Here is a 21,961-nt window from a genome sequence, read left to right as displayed (position 1 = left end):
GTATATTTTACACGTCAGGTCGGTGATTTTAGTGGTAAATGTTTCAAATTACCTGTTCTATCAGCACACAACCCACACCCTGAAGCAAAGCCTTGGAAAATATGACGACCACATTATAACCGATTAGAAGATTCCACCATTTCAAGATGGTTTTCACTGGTCTCAAGTAAAAGTCACTTCCTTGCCAGAGGAACACGAATGCACCAATTAAATAACCCAACGAGAAGAGATTAGTCCTTTCTGTTCCAGCCAGGAACATGATCGACAAAGTGACCCACATGAGACTTATTAATACGCCTCGTTTAATTATGTCTAACCAACAGTGAATATGTGACACGTAATCCTTCACAGGATTGATGAAATTTGGTTTCTCCATATTTTCGTAGACGGAATAATTATGACCAGCTGGAAATTCTCTGTTAGTCGCTGTGCTTCTTTCTTCTATTTGGAAGACGAGACTTTGTCTGACGACCATCATTAGCAGAATAAAATCACCTGAATTAAAATAAAAAAAGATCAAAGTTTGATATTTTATATTAATTTTATATCTGAAATAAATTTCTGCTTAGGTTCTATTTCTTTGTGCCGACAAAAATGTGGATCTTAATACTTATACGTAATATTCTATTATGAGTCTTACACATTAATTTTCTAGCGTTTGGTGGAAAGTCAGGATCAGGTAAATACATCCACTCTTGCAAACCCCTCAAAGTTTTGGATTCACTCCATGGATACTCTGAAAGTTAAGAAAAATCAATTTATTCTCTATTTTTGAATTACTTCAAATATTAATATTATAAATATTTAACAACCTATACAAAACCAAGATGGTGGAGCCACGACGAAAGAATACTGAATAGGTAGTAAAATTATACCAAAGAATTTGAAGAAAGGCCAAATTCTGGATATTGCTTTTCTTCTCAAAGAGAAGAATAGTAAAAGCCAAATGCTATAAAGGACAGAATAGAAATCTAATCTGGTTCCAATGAGTGCCACTATTCCTATCAAACAGAATTCAACGCCAAACTTATAGAATCCATAATTGAAAAGGAATTTCAAGCACTGTGGTACTCCTTTGTCAGCGTCTTCTCTGGTGATAGAAGGGAACATAACTTGAGGAGTGTCCAAAGGTTTGCTATGTGCTTTTCTATAGAAACACTGTCGAATTCTGATAATTTTTCTGAGAGTAGTCACCACTAAGATTCCTATGTAACCCTTCAATAATTCTGCTAAGTGTCCTGGCTCTCCTTTTTTTATTCCAAACCACTCTGCGATATTGTACATCGTGTTATTGCTGCCATACTGAGTTTGATTTTCAGATGGAAATTTCTACAAATGGCAAATGAGAAGATTTATTTGAAAAATCGTATCAATAAAAAACATGTGATGACAAAGATATTAATTTTTTAATTATTCAATTACCAAAATTGTAATCAATATCAATTATTATTTTATTATACACTGAATAAAAATAAAATTATTTTTTAGGTGAGTATGAAATACTTGGGCGATCGAATAGTTCTTTGATTGATTGCATATTTATATTTACCGTGCAATTAATATTCCAGTTATTGTGATCGATATACTGAATTTGATATAGCATTTTTACGACCATCAGAATGGCAATTATCGCGGCGATCGTGTTGGCAGTACATATTTGAACATTTCTTCGAGAATTGATCATGATAACCAGTATCAAGACGAATACAAAATTAATAGCACAGACCTGAAATTTATTATTTAGGTAAATGACAAATTGAACACCAGTCCTTAATCACTTTAATTAATTCACTTAAACTCACATCGTTGACACAGAAAATCATCACAGAAATGAAAATGATCTTTTGCATGTGAATTTCAAAGAAGAGCCAAGTATAATTATACAAATTTAAGAGTTGCTGCATTACGTTATGAAGTAACTGTAGCCGCTCCAGTTTCGACATTTCTGAAAATGAAATATATCTGTTAGATTAATTTTGATTCGAAAATTCGCAAAAAAATCAGTATACATGGTATCATACCTTTTAACTGTCTTAAGGAGTATATATGTTCTTTCTCTTCTTCAACAAGGAAAACTTCTCCCGGTGAAGATGGTGGCATGGTTAAAATCGGTGAATGGCCAAGACTCGATCGTTCGATTCGAGGACTCTCTTCAGTTCTATAATTTTTAATTATTTATTTCTCCCAATTGTTGTACTTATATTATTATACCATATACTACATATTATATTAGTTATATGCTAACCCAAATTTCTCGATATCGGTCACTTCCAAGAAATCTTTATGGAAATAATGAATCTGGAGGACAGTGATAATTACGAAGAACGTTGGCGTCAGTAATCTAACAAATAGATCCTTGGTCTCGTATATTTCTAAACCAATGTCCTTCTGCAAGTCCTCGTCAATATGGAGATAGTTCCAATATTCCGGGAAATTATGAAATTGGTAAGTGTACACGAGAATCAGCATGATTACGGAGTAACCAATGACTGTAATCCAGAATGTGTACATCATCTTCCTCCATACTGTCCATGATATCTATAATATAAAAAGAATTAAAATATCATTATATCTTTAAAAATCATTAAGAAGTACGTGAAGAAATTATATCGATAAGGTTTTACAAAAAATTTAATTAATAAAATTATATCGAACTGAGTTTAGGTACAAGAAATTTTATCAATAAAGTTTCACTGAAAAGGTTTGAGTACCTGGAAAGTGATGATTAAAACTAAGAACAGGGACATATAAATGATCCTGAAGACGGTCATACGTTCGCCGGTGATTCCAGAGATAAATAGCATAATAGCCACTACAGCGATCCAAAATTTGGTTAATAATTTTTTCAAGAGTATGCCAACATCTTTCATGAATTTGCTTTTGATTTCCGGCGCTTCGTGATTCATCGCCGCGGTAGCTGTCGAGACAGAGACATGTAACGGTGCTACCATGTCTCTCAACGCTGAAGAACGTCTTTGTCTGGTTCTTTCAGCGGTATATTGTCTCATAGTTATCCAGAACATAGATATGAACAGACACTGTAAAGTAGTAAAAAATGTTATGGATAGTAAAATATATCTTACGTTAGTTTTTAAGTGAACAAAAATTATTTTTACCTTGACGACTAAATGCCACCGGCTAAGTTGTTCAGATTTGCTGAAACCAATCTCCGACACACTTATTCCGTTTATCTTCGTTGGTAGTTCTTCTTCTGTCAGATCCATGCTATAAATGTACTGAACGAGAAGCAAAAGCATTGCATAGATAACGATAAACGGCGAGCATTTCATCATGGAAGCGCGTTTATTAGGCACCATCCAGAGAATCAAGGCCCATAATAACAGCGCAAACGTTGTCCAACTGTGGTACATTATACTCCAAGTCTAATGATTAAAAGAATCGTATGAAACGATTGAAATTTTAGAAAAAGAAATTTGATCAAATTCGTTGGTTTATTGGGTCTTACCATCATTATGATATTCGTAGCAAGATAGGATGAATTGATTATCAATTGGAAGATGGAATATACAGCCATAATGATATGTTCGATGATTCCGGATTGCTCGTCTGGAGTAGCTAAGAAGCTTTTAATTAATTAATGTATTCTAATCTTTATACATTATTAACAGATAACGGATATTTATGCAAATTTATATTCTTATATTTATCCATTATATTTTATTATTAATGTATAATACATATAACACAATTTGAAATCATAATATATATATATCTGAATCTTCTACAAATGCATAAAAACATCATGCTTTAAACAAACCTTCACTGAGACTTTGCATCTGAATGTTGTCATCCTGATGACCATCCTGGACAATGACACTTCCGGTCGAATCTTGCAGTAGCCCCGTTCTCCCGGATCCAAATCGCATCAACTATCAGTAAAAATTAACAAGACTATTCTCTATATGTTACAAAAACTCCTAAATGTTCCTACACAGCGTTCTCTCTATCTCTTATATAATTTTAATTTCTATTCTAACTTACTAAATAATCTATGTTAATAAATGTATAATATATGTTTTGTAGAGTAAAATTTTGTTTGTCAAGCGTACACATGCATGCTACGTATAAGTGAAATAAATTTACCTTCACCACAACAGCTACAATAAGAATTCATAAAATGTGCCGATTATTTGAATAAAAACAAAAAAAAAAAAAAAAGGAAAATATAAAAAATTGTGCGCAAGTGTGTGAAGTCAAATTGACCAGATAAATAAGAGTGATCGTGATGATATAAGTAAACAAAAGTAATTGCTATGATAATCAAACGTGCAAATTTAATTATTATACGTACGGGTGTGCGCTCGTCGACAGGCGGGGACGACGAATTAATGATCGGCTTCTAAAACAATGGCAAACTAAACATAGCGGCATCCAAACGGAAAAGGAATTTGCTCAGCGTTAAAGAACAACCGCAAATCTGGAAGGCGACAGCAAATAAAAACACGGCAGTCGTTTGAAGGGAGACGGACAGTCGATTCAACAAAAATACGTTAATTCTCATCACCTTCGTCAACCAAAGAGAGAAAAAACGAAAAAGAAGTGAAAAAATTATTAATTTCATTCCATGAATATTACGTTTTATAATGATACGAACATTCTCTTTTGTCATAATAAGTTAGTGATAGAACAAAATAATACTTACACTGGCAAGTACATATATATGTACATGTGCGACTATGGTACTATAGGTATGTAAATAAAATGTGAGTAAAATATGAAATAAAATCGATGATGAACTGTACAGTCGAATTTGATTAAAAAATCTAAAAACAGGCAAGAATCGAAGCAAAAAAGAACATTCGACTCATGCAGGATAAGACCCTTACACGAGCCTTTCGTCGCGCTGATTGCCATCTCTGAGATGGAGTTCTTCTCCTGATGGAAACGTGTCTGGACAATGGAGTGTCCAGATTCTCCAGCTTTCCGCTCAAACGTTTCACTTTCTTTGCCTGGAACGCCTCGTTAGTAAAAGCAACGTTCTTCAAAGAAAGACATGTGTGTTACAGAGAGAGAGACACACTTGTGAGTATCAAGAATTAGTGGAGATAGAGTCGTAGAAGCTTAGATCGTGTTATTTCGCCGACATCGAGGTTAATCGTTCTCCTTAACCGCATGAAAATTAATTGAGTCAGTAACAGGCACATTGCACGCATCGTCCATCATTAACATGATTCATGCTTAAGTGAAGCTTCGCTTAATTTCTTAATTATATTTTATGTCCATCACTTTCGGATAGCCAAGTATCCAAGACATGGTATTCAACAATATTACCAGTTGGATCTTCTAGTTGATTTCCTTGACCCAGTTAATTACAATTTCAATCGATAAAACGCTACTTTCGTTTAATCACTTGATAATCTTCGCGTTTAATCTTTCATTATCTTCCGCTAAATTTCACATCTGGTTTAATGGTACAGTAAAATCTTGATTATCCAAATTAATCAGTCTCTATATAGTTTCTATTTTTCTTTTCTAATCTCTCTCGCAAGGGACTACTAAACTTTTGATTAGTCGGTGTTCCGATAATCGATCGTTTCGTTGGCCCATTCATACTGTATACTATCTTTTCTTAATTAAAATTACTATCTATTATTAATAATCGACAAAGAAAATTTTCCGACGTCCCAAGATATATTCAATCGTGAAGCTGTTAAATATTGACTTTTTGAATTACTAAAAATCGAATTAATAAGACATGCCCATAGTATCTCAAATCGCCTACGAGACAATTATCCATGTAGTTGGATTAATCAGCGTTCTGATAATCGAGATTCCACTATATTTCTAATATTCCAGATATCTCTTTCGTGTTTATTACTAACTGTACGTGTTCTTCATTAGTGAAATAGGGATGCACTAACAAATAAACTCACCGGCTTTTTGCTCAGGAACTGTGACTGCAACGCCAGAACGTAATAAAGCCAAAATAGCCTTAAGAAGTAGCCATAAATTAACCAATTGGCATCGGTTGTGTACTCTACGTCTCTCGGGTCAGTGCAATTCGTTTGGTAAACTGGAGACAATGCGAAATAACGTTGCCAGGTGCTATTTACGGGTATTAGCTCCTGAGGCACTTGATTCTGGTAGCTGAGCAAAGCCAGGATGTGAAGAATCACAATGACCATCACAACCCTGCATAATATAGCAAAACCCTTTCGGAGCTCTTTGTTACATGCCCACCAAGTTGCGGCTCCTAGGAAGACGAGAAAATAGAAACCACCTTCAACCGATGGTTTCAGGGCTGCTGTGATGCACAATGACGCTAGAACTACGTAGGTCCCGATTCGTCCTAGGAAGTTGATGATCTAAACATGTAAAGTGACATTAGCTCGAGGTTCCGTTTTAATAACTTAACGATGGAATTATCAAGCCAAGTGTAAAATTAGTATCAAAGGCGTGAAAATGAGAAGTGCTGGTCAAAAGTTTGGAATTACTACATGTTCTATGGATACCTTAGAATATTAAGAAAAGGTAGTTTAGGATTGTGCTAACTTAGAAAATTCTTTGGTAACAAAATTGTACTTCTAATCTCGAATTAATAATAGAATTAGCGAGTGATTGAAAAAGTGATTCCAAAATTTTGTTACTCTATATGAAACGGTATATAAAGCAGAAGTCACAAGAAATTTGAAAATGTACATACTTATATCCATAAAATTACCGTGGAAAATTTTTTAATGAAAGATTACGAATTAGCTGATCTGATATTAATTGATTACCTTGTACATTGATAATTCATGAAATATTGACGAATTGTATGTTATAAAATCGAATGAAGTTGATTTATTTGAGAAATATGTTTGTTTCATCGAACAGTACCTTGGCGGTGCTGTCAGCGCTTTTCTTCGCAGCTTCAGCGTTTCGATGTAACGATGCATCATCTTCCTCGTCGGTAACGTTCCTTCGTGATAGAAACCGACATATGAGATACACCATTATACTAGTGGGTAAGACGATTAATTCTGGCGTCAACCAGAAGAAGATTTCCCAGGCAGAAGCGCTATCTAGTCTTACAAAACCTATGTGCCTGAAGATCATTTCCATCGATTCGCCTAGAAATAGTTTAACAAAAGATTTTCTCAATCCAAACTATAATCAAGTTCGAATAGATATAGTTCAAATTTCTCTTTATCGGACATAGTTACGTACAATTGTGAAGGAAGTGACCATAAGCAGGTAGAGCTAATAGAACTATGTGAAAAGTGAGTTGGCTGACTGCTGTGAGAAAAGACAGGCCGATGCAAGTTTTTAAATAGTGCCCTGTGTGGCCAGCCATTGTTTTCGCGTCTGGTACCGGCACATGGGGCGAGTATAGCATCAGAGCCAAGTAAACCAGAGACAATCCTACAGGTCGCCATATTATACCTGTTTAATTCAAGAATTGCAAATTTTAATAATATTATTCTATTTTAATATTTTATTTATTATCAGTTTAATAATATACATAGTACGAATATTTATGTATTTATGAGATGTTAAAAAATGCGAAAATACAATATTCTCGGTGGCGAGCATGTGACTATATTCCCAACTTAATATTAATATACCGTGGAATGAAATATTCATAGACTGTAATAGATATTCAAAGAATGTATAGCATTAACTATGCAACAAAAATAGTATAACATTCATAGTAAACGCTAATTTCAATTAAATTTAGAAGTACCTATTTCTATATTATAATCTCGCAACTGTACATAATATGCAAAAATATATTAAAATGTTTAAAGTAAAGTTCTTGCCATGACATTCAGTACCTAGATGCCGAATTTTGAAATTATATTTAGAAAGGTATGAACAACCGTGACATACTTATAAATTACAATGTAAATGACATTGTACGACACATTCATTCCGCGACATTTTCCGACTGATATTCGTCACGCGTAGAAATGCAGTTCATTTCGTCGGTACAAGAAGAAATGAAATGGGGTAAAAGAAAGGTCAATTTCAACCTGGGGACTTCAAAGATGAAATTCTACCACGAATGACATTTTACACCCTCTGTATCATACGATGAATTCTACTAATTTGCATGCACGAATAAGATAGCCATCGCTCTAAACGATATTTCAAAACTTATTATGCATGGATCATGGTTCGTAAAAGAGGACAAACATATGTACGGGTAATTAAATCGGATTGGATTGGTACTGTCGGAACGTTAATTACATTCGCTTCGTTAGGAAGCGTGAAAAGCAATTAATTTCTTCGTGAGCGTCTTGAAAGAAGCAGCTTGTGATTCTCGAAAACCTGGTCGGTTTATTTGAAGAAAATTTCTCGGCGAGATAATCCTCGAAACTCATTCCAATTTGCTCCAATTCACGTACCGACTTTATGAAAGCACTTTCTATTCGTAAAGTACATTCTGCTTACTATTTTCTCTTCGTCGTGTGCACAAACGAAAAGTTTGACCAGCTGCCAAGTAAACTCCAGTATACGCTATTCTCTCTATTTCTAAATTCTTGTACTATAATTTCTAAGGATTTGCATCTTCGATTCGTTCATTCGAGAATACCGCGTCCCTTTTAAGGATCGAAAAGATCGAAATAAGAGATAAGAAATTAATTGCGAACGATTACGAAGAATCGTCAGAATTATGCAACGTTCCTATTTTCCCATGCAAGAATATCATAACATGCATGTGTCTTTTTCTTTTTTTTTTTTTTTTTGTTTTTCAACAGAACATCGTTAATAATAGAAACCACGAACAACTAATTATTCTAACCAACTTGTGAAGATGATAATTCTAGCGATAACAACGTTACACTCAGCGTCGTAATTTCTCAGTTGTTTTTTTTGCCGCTTGATTCAGGCCAGAAGATCAAAGTAGCCTCTCGAAATTATATTTACGATAAAAAGATTTCACTCAAGTGAATTAGAATTGCCTTCCATCTATGAAGCTTTCTGCTATGACGAAAGTTTATTTGCGACTCCTTTTTCCTCGATTGGAGAAAATTGATAATACGGTTCACGTGGTTATTGAACGAAATTGTCCTTCTAATTATAACTCGAGACTAAAAACGTGTTCCGACCATGTCACTCTGGCATTCTAAGGAGCTTTCTCAAATGATACGGTATATAAGTGCCGGTTGTATTTCCGTCCATCGTCGAAAACACTCGTTTTTCATTTTATCGGACGTGAGAACGACAAGTTGCGTCATTCGTATTCTTATAGCGTTCATTTCAACGTTCTCAGTCGGCGTAATTTGTTGTTGTCCCGAAATTATTGACAATCATAAAGAATCAATTGGCGTTATGTGAGGGATATTTTTATTTATTTAGAAAGAATTAGAATTCATCAACGTTATATACAGCATACTGTTACGTACCATGGAACGATCTAGCATATGTGGCAATGTGGCATGTTGATAACATTCTGATAATTAATGATGCTATTAAGCTGGCCACAGTAATAGAACGGTCAACATGCGAACTCTTCCATACGATATATCCGTCAGTAAATTTATATTACATTTTTTAATAAAGTATATTAAGCTTCTAATAAATGATTGAAAGAATAATTAATTCTGCAACATTAATTGAAATAATAAATTTTATTTTGTATCGATTTTAATAATAGATGTGTCATCGATCACAGATTAAAGCAAATTACGAAAAAGGAGAGAAAGGATTATGAATTTCTTAGATTCTCATTCGCTTATTCATCTATTTCTGGATTGAAATTTATATCGTGTTTCCAGTTTCTCACGATCCATTCGCCCAGGATCGGATACAACCTAAGGTCACTAGTCACATTAGAAATCACAGCTATTTTAACTCGATGATGTCACTGAGACGTTCTCCTTCATATAATTAGTTAAATAAAAATTCACGGATTTTTCAAATTTTGGGCACACTCCACAACTTGTTCTTTTATGTAGAGTCGACGTACTTTCTTTTTACATTTCTAGTTTTTGATACAAAAGAAGAAGAATCATTCGATATTTTACATACGATAAATTAATTCTCTAACATGTCTGTAAAAATTCTAACAATATTTTCCTATCGTAATATTGCGTTAAATCTTCGGAAACGTTATGAATGAAAGTAGAACACTTTATATCAGTTTATATCAATTTTTCTATCAACACGTACTGTAACTAAAATAATTAGATTATCATATCATAAATGAACAATTCAAAGTGCAATAAAATATTGCATTTAGAAGTACAAATCAATTTCCAAACATTCAAGAGAATATCGATATTTAATATTTTATTTACTCGAAACGATTCCTTATTTTTTCAATATTTAATAGTTCATATACTCCATTCATAAAACTTTTATTTTGTTAATTTCCAGTATTTTAAAGGTCCGATACAAATATTGCAATCATTCGATTTCCGCAATTTTTTTTTAGAAATTACATGTTTCCCTTAAATTTCCTCGAATTATTTTCAATAGTATGATCATAAAATATTTGAAATTAATAAAAGAACGGTGTAATGTCGACACTCACATCCTGTCAAGACAAGCGGCAGCACAACCCTGAGGAGGGCCACGTTCAGCCAATACTTGGACATGCCTTGATTTGCTCGGATGGCCTTTCACCCTGAAACACACAAAGAGAAGAAGGTTACTCGTAAAATTATCCACCGTGTACGCTGTCAACATCTCGAGATTTCAGAACGGCAATGTCAGCTCGACTAGAATCGATACGACACTGCCGCAGTCGGATACCTTTAACCTCGTTTTACCATGAGACGCGATTCTACCGTTCTTACGCTCAGCCTTCGGTTTTACAACCGAGTTGACCCCTTCAGAATTTACAGTCTGTAGAATTTTATTACTTACCGTTACATTGTATTCTTTCGCGTAGATTTTTCGTAAAACCGTACAGTACATTTCTTCTGACATTTCTTGACATGATTTCTCAATTAATGAACTACTGACAGAACGAGGTCAATTTGGTTTGATCGAAAGGACACTTTCTATTTGTGCGCTATGCGCTTTATTAAATTACAGTTATACGTGGGTTAATTTTTATCACAGGCCAGTTGCCACTGAGAATTTCAATTTTTATTGCATCAATCACAATCTAAAGAATTCTCGAAACTTGAACGTTTGAGTATGTTCAATTGCAGAAAGCATTAATAAATAAATATTTATTTATAATAAATAAAATACTAGTATGATAGATCCATAAAGTTATACATATGTAAATAAGTGTAGTATAAATAAGTACCAAGTGTAGTCGGCACGTCATAAATTTCAAAGAACTATTTTTGTTTAATCTATCTTTATATCATGGTGATTATTTTCATGAAAAATTGCTAACATGCCAAGCATTAATAATACCCGAACCATGTAACCAATGTATCTAGTGTGTAACGTGTACGCTATATACCATCTGCACCCATTTCCTGCTTCCGTCTAAGATTTCACAATGGTGACATACTTGGTTTCAAAAAAGCTAGCCACTCATTACATGTTTTTGGACGATCACCAGAATTATATATATCTTGTGGAATCTTACGATTTATGATCGCGATTTAACGTCTCATTTGTCATTCTGAATAAATGAAACGTTGAAAGAAAAGAGAAAATAATGGAATATTTCTTTAAAAAATCCTTCCAACTTTCATGCACCTACATCGTTAAGCTTTCTTTCGACCGTGTTTGCAGAAATAGTTGCATGTTTATTCAAGATCGATGAAAACGGGAACAAAGTTAAGGAGGAAATTACCAACTTAAAATTATCTGGTAGAATAGTTCTGAGAATTAAAAGACCTTTCAGCTTGTTCGCTTTTCGGTAAAAACAGGCACGCCCAACTTAATTATCAAGCAATTATACGGGGTAGGACTGTGCTCGTCCCATAAAAGGCGCGTCTACACATTTTCGGAATCAGCCTCGCTATCGTCCGACCAGTGATAACAAAATTAGTAGTATTTAGTAATAAATGTAAAGATGGGGACATTTTTCTGAGAAAAAAGGCTACATATCTACGATAAACGTATACACAATGGTATACGATAGTTCACAGTCGGATAGATTTCTTATTTTGTATTTCAAAAGCGATATATTTAAAAGAGTTTTTAGTAATATTGGGTGTAAGAGTATAGAAAAGAAAGAAAAGAGAACTATAAATAAAAACTGCTACATAGTTATATTATATAATATTGGTAAAAATTCTCTTTAACATATCGCCTTTAATTGCTTTTAGAATATGAAGTGAGAAATTTATCTAAGCAATAATTGTTTAGCGTCATAAGGGATACTGAACGTATCTCTTTGTCAAATAGTCAAATTTTCACGAAATATTTACTTTTCTTGTAAATACGAAAAGAACAATGCTCCCTAAGAACCATTATAATTACCAATCAAAACGTAACTAAGAAACTAGAACTGAAACTTCCGTAGTAGTTTTCTCAATTCTTCCAGAAATTGCCTCAGGTATTCCCCTGTCAAACCATTAACATAATCCTTTCAATGATCGAAAAAGGCAGGTTTCTTGAAAGACTCGTTAACGAAAAAGTAACACATAGAGTTCTTCTTGAAAATTTAGCGATCTTAAGTTTTCCGTCGATACTGCTGATACCAGTCATCTTGATTATTCATTTGCATTTATCTCAGACTATAGGTAGCCTCTCGATACCTTGAAGTGCTCCAATAGATGGATGCATGGGCAAGGTTTTATCGTTTGGCCTAGATAGAGGGCCCACGCGATTGTAGAAAGATAGGACGAAATGGAAGTATAGCGTTTTAGAATCTACGGCCGTAACTCTATACGAAAATTTGTCATCGACATGCTATACCATTGATCGTGTTTACGATCGAAATGAAATTATTATGTAACCGCAGCAACCTATATCTATTCGCAAAATAAATGCCGAAACAATAGATGTTATATCATTTCCATGCAACTAATTTTAAAATAAAATTGAGAAATAGAAGGTTCAGAGTTTCCTGTTTACGTTCAGACAAATTCGAATTCCTCCGCGGTGAATTACTTTGCTTCGTGCATGGTTGTTCTTGACAAGTTAAAAATGTAGCTAAATTGTACAATTTGTGTAACGGTATATATATGTTTGTTTTTATAGAGAATTATCGCGAGATATCAAGAAAAGGCGAAGCAATATACCCAGTTTTATAAATGGGGTTTCAGCAGGGTAATCAGTCGACGATACGACTATGCGAATGTTTGAAGAGATATATTCTACAAATATTATTGACGAAACAAGAAAAGATAATTCATATATTCCGCAGTTTATGAAGCTTTAATCTGCTAGCTTGGGATTTTTATGTTAGGCGCAAGATATTGAAAAACGTATGATTTTGTTGCATCAATTTTTTAAACTTTTTCTTTTTTCGATAAGTATTTTTGTCTCTGTAAATGTATCATTGCATATCATTCTAAAACTGACAATTTTCTCTTATGCATATAATTTTGATCCTTTTAACATTTACTTAATATTTATTCTAACAATAAAATATAAATCATTAAAATCGGATACTCCATATGCATTACAGATTGAACAGAGAACAGGGAAATTACAAATAGAATTCAAACGAAACTTTGTTAAAAATACGATCTTTCTTTATCAAGTTAGACAGTCACGAGCATGACTCAATATTACGAGGCAAACTGCTAGTAATTCTATCTGAATGAAGAACTAATCTGCCTCTGTCATGATTCAACAATGTAAGAGAAGAAAATAAATATCACTTAAAACGTACATGAAATTCGAGGGACCTGTTGTCTGAGAGTTCAAGTGAACGATCACCTGTCGCCACGCGTTAAGTACATTTATGTTACTTAAGCGACTCGGCACGTGAAACTGTATTTTAATCACTCGCGTGTCGTTTTGTCCTTACTAAACCGGTTCGAGAAATGCTACACAAATTAAATGATAGCTGTACTTGTTATATAAAATATGGAAAGTAGAGCGTCCATTGGAATATTTAATGGGTGGAATAATCTATTTAAGTCGCACTCTTTAAAATCAGATTCATCAAAATACGAAGTTTCATAAAAATATTAATACATATTAATTTAATTGTACAAAAGAGCTGTGTTTCCGTGTTCGTAATCATCAAATACGCTACGATCCAGTTCGAAATAATCTCTAGATCCTATAGTTACATGTTTGCTTTCAAATTTTTCTGACAGCAATCACATCGATCGCGAATGACTATCACACTGATTGTTAGTTGGCAAATAGATAATACAGTGATACGATATTAGCAAGAGTTCTGTGTCAAATTCACTGCACTAAAATTGTGCAATTTAAATTTTAATACAAAATTAATTTAATTTTGTTAAAGTATTTGTACCGTACGAAAATTATTTCATTTATATTACCGAAGTAGCTGTTTCAATTTTGTTAAAATAAAATGCTGACTGATATAAAGGTGTCAGTTGTAAGGAAGTTACTGCAATCGTAGAATTAGTATTCGTCAGTACACTACGAATCAATATCGATGACAAAAGCATCGTGGTATCTCGATAAATTTAGCTCTCAGTATTCTAAGAGTGAGACCTACTCAGCTCTTATGGAAAACGCACAACATTCTGTTACATTGGACAGGCTGAATCGTTTCTGAATGAACACACGTGTCAACTGTTGTTCTCTCTCCATAGAAACATTCATTAACTTCTAAACACGATAAGGAAACGAAAAAAGGAAAACTATCGCCCCTATTTCATTAAATGCTACTCATCTAATTAATGCAAAATACGTATTAACGAGTATTAAAAATTTCTCATGAAACATCAAGAATACATTAAAAAATGTAATAAACGACCACACAACGCGTACGGAGTCTTCTTAGAATAATTACTTGTCTGTCGTTTAAAAGAAACTCGGGTTTTGATTCGCAACCGTTAAACTTTATTACGCTCCTTGGACACCCTTTTACAAAGAAACGCGTGCACATTGCGTGCAGCAGCTTTTGCGTAGATGCGTGCCACACGCGATATGAAAGGTCTTGATTAAGGGAGTGCACGATGCTCGGTACGCTTTCAGAATACATATAATACGCGTTGAATTTCTTGATAATTTGATAAGCAACGACATCGTTTAAACAATGCCTAAACGTTTTATCTAAATTTGCGTTATTTTTTTTTTTTTTTTTTTATTAATTCTATTTCATTTTAAATTAACAAAGATTTTTTACTTCTTCTGTTACACTGTCGTTATTTTCCTATCATTGTTATATTAGAAAATTCTCTAGACAAATTTCGGAGGAATAAAAAAAATAATTTCTTTTTAGCTCTAATTTAACGGAGGTTATAATTTTTTTTATATTAATCTTATGAAGAAAAATATCTTCTTAATTTCTTCTTTTATATTAATCTTATGAAGAAAAATATCTTCTTAACAAATAGAAGATTCGATTTTAATAGAACAACTTTTTAAAGAAGAGGAAAACTTTTTAATCCGAATATTCACAGTTTGGAAATGAAGGATTCAATTTCGGTAAGTAGCGTTTCACAGGAAAATGCAAGTTATTCTGTTTTGCAAATTACTTTCCAATCCCTATATAAGGTTAAACCACCTGAAAAACACATAGTTGACACTGTAATTGTCTGTAATTTCGAGTTGATGACAGTACGCATTATCGGTTACATTGACAAGGACGAATGTAAATTCGCCAGGAAGACAGGAAGGAACAAATAGATCGTGTACGGTATGATTCATCCTTATCGTGAATTGAAACAGTCGTCAGTACGAATAATTATTATCAATCGATCGAAATATTTACTCTCGCTGCCATGTTCTCCTATCCCAAGTTTGGAACCATGCTCTGGAATAAACAGATCGATGCACGTGTTTCGTGAACGCTTGTTACGATCTTCCAGCGTTCCCGTATCTCTAACAAATCACAAACCAGTGAAACATCGACTGCTTTAGGAACGATTCATGTTTCAACCGCGTGGAACGATCAGGTTCCTCGTGTCTCGCGTTACACGCAACGTACTTTCTACTTACTTTTTGGAATTTTTATTAAACTCAATAAGAAACAGAAAACTTCTGGATACGACGGAATTGTGACGTAATAAACACTTTTGGTCTCGAAGAAATGTAAGGAATGTTAGGTTTCAAGATTTGTTTGTTTGAATAAAGAAAGAATGGTCAGATTATTTGAAAGAATTTTTGTCGGAGCTAAACATAATATGGATTTATCCATTCTTTAACAATTTATTACATCTACTTTCCACTCATGTACAGTGACTCTAAAAAGTATTTGCAAAATTTTGAAACGTTCTTTTATCATTTCATTTTCATAGTATCAAATTTCTGTAGTTATATGAAAACACTAAATGATACGAACTTTAAATTCAATGTAACTGGGGCTGATTAACTACCATACTATGTGGACGATATAAATAAATACAATAATATACAAATATCGTCTGTAGCCACTGTAAACACCTCTACGTATTCTCGTATCTACAAATTACAAAATATTTGCTATTTCCTATTAAAATGATTACCAGTTTATCATATTCGAAAATTTACACAGACAATTTTCCAATAAGAACCTGAAAACACGTAATATTCCAATTTTCTTCCGGACACAATGAATAGTTCATAAGTATCAGTCCCCTTTCTTAACTCTCGCGTAACTTCGACCACGTTTCAAATCCACTAAACTCTAATCAATTTACTTTTCAAAGCATTCCGTGTTTCCTGTCACCGTCCACGCACCTATAGCCATGCTTTCTTCCCTTTAATATATTTTCAGCGGGTTGAACATACCATGCAGCCATGACTTTACTCCCGGTATACGTGTATATCAACACATACATCCACCAACATGCACACTGAAACGCAGTCAGCTGACTGCATTCGGTGAATAGCAAGGCACAAGAAAGGAACCGTGGAGAAACAGGCTCACCTTGAATGAAACCACTCTGCCGGTATTTCAAAGCATCCCTCTGCACGATTTCTCTCCCAGCTGTCTTCCCGTCGATCGAACTTCCAGGAGAACAACATACATACGCCTTCCGGCTTCAGCACGCGCGAAATGACACGCTGTCACACGTTCTCTGTCAACTTTTTCTCATTGACAATGATATCAGTAACATGCACTTGATTCTATACACGTCGATATATATATATGTATATATAATGTTTTTATTTTCGCCAAAACGGTGTGGATTTAGGTTGAACGCCCATGAGGCGTTTCGAAGAAGTAGTTGTGACGCATTCGTTGGTGTCGGAGTTACTGATACGTATCCGGTGACGAACGGCGATCAACGCCGGCTCGACACTCACTGAGCCACCTTTCTACGCCCGTTTCTGGCGTCGACCATCCGCGCTTGCGTACCTCCTTTGCGTCATTTCCCTCGCAGTAGCGTAGTTTGAACAATTTCGAATATTTGGGGTATCTTCGAGCAGCGTCGTGAACACGTTTGCGAACTTTTCTTTTTTTTCTATGGAGTAAGCAAGTTTTTTAATGTTTAAATACTGTACTTTATCTTTTACTTGAGTTAATTCAGAAAACAAGATATTGATCGTTCGATAATTGTTATAGATATTACTTGTTCTTTATCTCAATTTGGCTTGCGTTACGTTTAGATCGAAATTAATTTCTACTGAAATTTTTAATCGCCGGGTTCAAAGATTGGTTTGCAGATTTTACGTTAGCAATCGCCGAAGGAATTTTGGTTTAAGAATTTGTGCGCGTCTCGCGCGGTATAAGATTATTTTAAGATATATTATCTATTATTATTAGACCGTGGACGTTTGTGTTAAAATACGCAAAATATCTGAGATAAACTATTTATTATAATATGCAACGGATAAAACAAATTTTTATTCAAACTCTGTTTCTTTACTTATAATATGTATAAAAATATGGAATTGCATAAACATCAGCAATTTGATTATTATGTATTACAGAAATGTAGGTTTCTTCGCAAATATTAATCCAACTGAATTAATTAATATTTTACATAGCTCGTAGACATATGAATACTTTTGTTCGTAAACAAATTCTATTTTACTCCATCCTTGATCCTCTTCTAACCTAGCTATAATTTAGACAAGAAAGACTATAAAACATCTCTGTCACTTCTTCTAAATATGTAATTCAGCTGAAGATCGCTGAAGTTATCAGAGATATAGAACTGCAATAGAGCTTTTAGGCAAGAAGCATAGATTTTGCAACAAGGATACAGAGAGTGAAATACCAATTTTGATCTATAATTACTTTGGCTTCTGTGATTTTCTTCTGATGTTAACAGAAACGCAGAAGGACGATGGAGGTATTGGACAAGAAAGCGAGATTGTAAGAGAAATATAACGATGGTAGAACGTTAACTCCAATTCGTATCTTAATTTTGATCTTATTATTTTGCTTAGATATTAGTAGGAAGTTAGGACCATGGTGCAGGTGTTAGGTAAGGATAGAAAATTGTGGAAGATGAATGGAGCTAACAATAGACTTACTTTAGACCATAGTTCAGCTGTGTTCCTATTATTCTCGGAGAAGCCCCAGTGGTAATAGGATCACAGACTGACAGAGGTATAGGATAAGGAAAATGAGTCACTCAAGTTAGTTAGAAACTTGCACATTTTTTAATTGCAAATGTAATCGATTAGTGTCATCGATTGACGGATAGATGGCAATAGCAGTTCGTTGTCTGTGCCGAGTTGAGTGAATCAGTTGAATTGAAATTGAATGGAAAACCATCACGATAATGATACGCATCATTATCATCATTATAATCATCACGCAGTACAAGATGAAATAGTACGTTTAGTCTGATCTTATTTTTGGAATACATTATAAGCAAACGATTGATAGAAATTTGGGAAACAAATGTAATTTTAAAATTTGCAACCCTAAGACCCTTGCAGCCTGATTTAATTTTATACGTTTATTTCAAATTAATGTTTTTGTCTTCTCATTTTCTTCTTCTTTTGATGATCATAAAATTATGATACGGAGTTTTTATCGCCGTTTGCCATTTCTGATGGCGTGATTCTGTGAATTATTGCTGTGATTATGGCTGTGATTAAAAATTTTCAAAGTTTGTATAATATATATTATAGAGTTAATCAACATCTAATTTCTTCATGACCCAGTGGAAAAAGGCGAGAATAGAGAAGCTGAAACTCAGTGGCACACACGTCGCTTTTATCCACGCCCAAATACTGAAAATTAAAGAAAGAATAAATTAAGATTTATTGTTCACATTCGATGTATATGTTTAATAAAATTATACTTACTTGAAATTATATTTATATACTTAATAGTGCATATAGGGTTACGTATGTTTTACGAGGTAAGAAACCAATCATTTTTATCTCAGGAAAGAAAATAAATAACACTGGCTTAAAAATATAATAAAATATGTAATTAAAAGTTTGTTGGGAAACTAATATCGAGGAACATAAAGTAGCTTATCTATAACACTTCATACTTTTTTTTAGCTTACATGCCCTTTAGGTGTTTGTACTTTCTACTATACTCTCGTTCACGCATTGTAATATTTCAACATTCATATATAAGAACAATTTATACAATTCTAAAAAAAATGATACAAAATTTATAGTAAATAATTAAACATTATCTACTGCAAGATTTTACTTTGTTAATTAGTTAATTACTACCAAAATCCAGTTAATTCAATAGAAAAGTTATGCCTACTTTAGAAATAACTAGTACTGAATATTTTATAACAATTTATCGATTTACTTGTAAACGTTATCATCCACCGTAAATGGATACGAGGTAGGAATAGACCCACATCCGAAGATAACCACACGTTTAATCGGTACATCATCAGCGTCGGTTTTCGTCTGTTCGATTTTAAAAACTACATCTTCCCCTTCGATTACCTATCGACGTAAAAATATAAATCACAATTCTGCTCTTTTAATAAATATACATATTTTTCCTTACTATTGTTGTAGATATTTATGGGTTTATGGGAAATTTAAAAGTGATAAAGAACATTTAGTGGATTAAATGAATGCTCAGGTTCTATTTCCTGAGTTGTCTTCGTAAAAATATAAATTTGCATAAACATTTGCAGCTTATTGCGTTACCTTTCCAAATACAGTGTGTTTTCCATCTAGCCACGGTGTGGGAACAGTTGTAATAAAGAATTGACAACCATTCGTATTCTTTCCAGCATTTGCCATACTGACATACATGGGCCCATTATGGCCAAGGACAAAATTCTCATCGTCGAAGTATTTTCCATAGACGCTGATCGATCCAGTGCCATCGTCATTCTCTATATCTCCACCTAAAAGATGACCAAGTTATCAAATTGTGAACTAAATTTACCCAGTTTTAAACCAAATATAATTCTTTGACCTCAATTCCAGTTACCTTGTATCATAAACTTCTTAATTACTCGATGAAACCTACTACCCTTGTACGTTTTCCCTCCTACCCCATCAGTGGCTAAAGTGATGAAATTCTTTGTGGTCTTAGGCACGACATCACCGAATAGTCCTATAACGATTCTTCCTGCTGGATGATCGTCTATCATGATGTCCAAGTACACTTGATCAGTGACGGTGAGATTCTCGGTATCCTGACATAAAATTTTGAAAATTAGTGTAGAGAAATGAAAATCGATGATTTGATTCGAAATCTAGAAGTCTCGATTCTAAAAATTTCCATCTTAACTTATGGGCCGATTTGAATGCTAATTTTTATGTGAAAGTTCTAAGAATACACGAAATTACAGGAAAAATAAAAATTACTATAAGAATACATTTTATTAATATAAATATAATTAATATTATTAGTTAAAATATGAATATTTCCTTTTATGATACGAACTTAGATATACTTTCATTGTGAAAATAATATAAAATATAGAAACTTCAAATCGCCGTTAAATCAACTGTATCATCTGCCAAATGGAAAGTTTATTCGCGTAAAATGAATCGAATTGTAAATGATAGTAGTTAGCGAATCAAATGATTTTTTACAAAAGGGAAAAGGATAGGATAAGTAGTGGCACAATGGTATCGTGAATAGTTCTGGCACATTATGCTGATAAATTCTCAATTTCCACGACTTTCACGCGTGTAAACTTGCGTTTCACAAACCGCATCGTTCTCGCTGAGAATCGCCGAGAATCCGACGTACAATGATATTAAGTGGATGAAAGAAACCTTATACAGCCTATATGACTATAAAACGCTAGCGATCTATACTTCGATCTTCTTTTTATCCTCTTTTCATAATCTAACTTCTCTGTAAAAATACATCTTTCGAATTTCATCAGACAATTATCACCACGTAAAGTTTATTCCATATCGAAATTTACACACATTTTATCACAGACATATTTCTTTCAAATTTTATTAGAATTTTATTTCACAAAAATTCCTTGTTGTTTCTCCGTATTTTTTCTTCGCGATCAAGAGCACAACGCCAAACTCTCGCGACGATGTTTTTAACGTCGTTCAGATAACGGTATGCAGAAAAACACAGTTGAATCCGCAATATTTCCGACGTTTTACACGAAATGGTACCTCTAAAGTTGCGGCCAATGCAACCAGACAGGCTATCGCCAGCAAGATCTTCATGGTTGTACGATTCCATCCAGAATGCTTCGGATTCTCTGATAGTTTCTGCTTCATCGTTCAACTCGGACGCTCGCTTAAGTGCGAGCAGAAGCACCACGCGGAGACTAAAGAAACAGCTGGGGACGCTTGCGCGGAATGTTCATGTTGAAACTACGCAAATTTTGTCTGAAATACTAATGAATCTAATACTCTAACTAATACTCCGAAGGAACTAAGCATCGTCAACATCGTTAATTAGATGCGTTAAAATGTTCTAACAGTTTCTCTTTATTTTATTAAGACCTGCATGTTTTTAATAAATACAAAAATAAGAAATCAGAGTCTCTGCTTATCTCTTCTATCATTTAGTGGTTCTAACGTCAATTTTCATTTACCCACTAAATTCCGTCTGCCTATAAATTAAAAGAAAATTTGTCTTATCTCTGAGTGC

The 21,961-nt window shown here is 33.8% G+C and overlaps 2 protein-coding genes across 12 annotated transcripts in view; both read right to left on the bottom strand.

Annotated features, from left to right (window-relative positions):
- The window catches only part of LOC126922511 (piezo-type mechanosensitive ion channel component), a 28,803-nt gene extending 11,533 nt beyond the window's left edge, over positions 1-17,270 (bottom strand). For 5 of the 11 annotated variants that reach the window (XM_050735101.1, XM_050735106.1, XM_050735111.1 and 2 more), the window contains exons 1-17: positions 16,868-17,270; positions 10,484-10,576; positions 7,171-7,386; positions 6,841-7,073; positions 5,895-6,326; positions 4,848-5,000; positions 3,779-3,890; positions 3,467-3,576; positions 3,117-3,383; positions 2,712-3,038; positions 2,246-2,538; positions 2,022-2,158; positions 1,803-1,945; positions 1,550-1,726; positions 813-1,329; positions 641-736; positions 53-495 (exon numbers count right to left, since the gene is read on the bottom strand). In XM_050735101.1, coding sequence (XP_050591058.1) covers positions 53-495; positions 641-736; positions 813-1,329; positions 1,550-1,726; positions 1,803-1,945; positions 2,022-2,158; positions 2,246-2,538; positions 2,712-3,038; positions 3,117-3,383; positions 3,467-3,576; positions 3,779-3,890; positions 4,848-5,000; positions 5,895-6,326; positions 6,841-7,073; positions 7,171-7,386; positions 10,484-10,547 — 3,720 coding nt within the window. In that variant the 5' untranslated portion in view covers positions 10,548-10,576; positions 16,868-17,270. Of the gene's footprint in view, positions 1-52; positions 496-640; positions 737-812; positions 1,330-1,549; positions 1,727-1,802; positions 1,946-2,021; positions 2,159-2,245; positions 2,539-2,711; positions 3,039-3,116; positions 3,384-3,466; positions 3,577-3,778; positions 3,891-4,312; positions 4,361-4,847; positions 5,001-5,894; positions 6,327-6,840; positions 7,074-7,170; positions 7,387-10,483; positions 10,577-16,867 lie in introns of all 11 variants that reach the window. The other 6 variants (XM_050735103.1, XM_050735104.1, XM_050735107.1 and 3 more) reach the window with 6 other exon arrangements.
- A 1,259-nt stretch (positions 17,271-18,529) lies between these two features.
- Positions 18,530-21,646, bottom strand: LOC126922602 (peptidyl-prolyl cis-trans isomerase 6-like). Its single transcript, XM_050735386.1, has 5 exons — positions 21,478-21,646; positions 20,318-20,525; positions 20,029-20,231; positions 19,676-19,818; positions 18,530-19,131 (listed from the first exon to the last, which is right to left on the bottom strand). Exons 1-5 carry the CDS (start codon positions 21,583-21,585, stop codon positions 19,032-19,034), a joined length of 762 nt encoding a protein of 253 aa, XP_050591343.1. The 5' UTR covers positions 21,586-21,646; the 3' UTR covers positions 18,530-19,031.
- Positions 21,647-21,961: the final 315 nt, after the last annotated feature.

The sequence above is a fragment of the Bombus affinis genome, chromosome 12 (genome assembly GCF_024516045.1).
Source record: "Bombus affinis isolate iyBomAffi1 chromosome 12, iyBomAffi1.2, whole genome shotgun sequence".
NCBI lineage: Eukaryota > Metazoa > Arthropoda > Insecta > Hymenoptera > Apidae > Bombus > Bombus affinis.
This window is presented reverse-complemented; position numbering and strand designations above follow the sequence as displayed.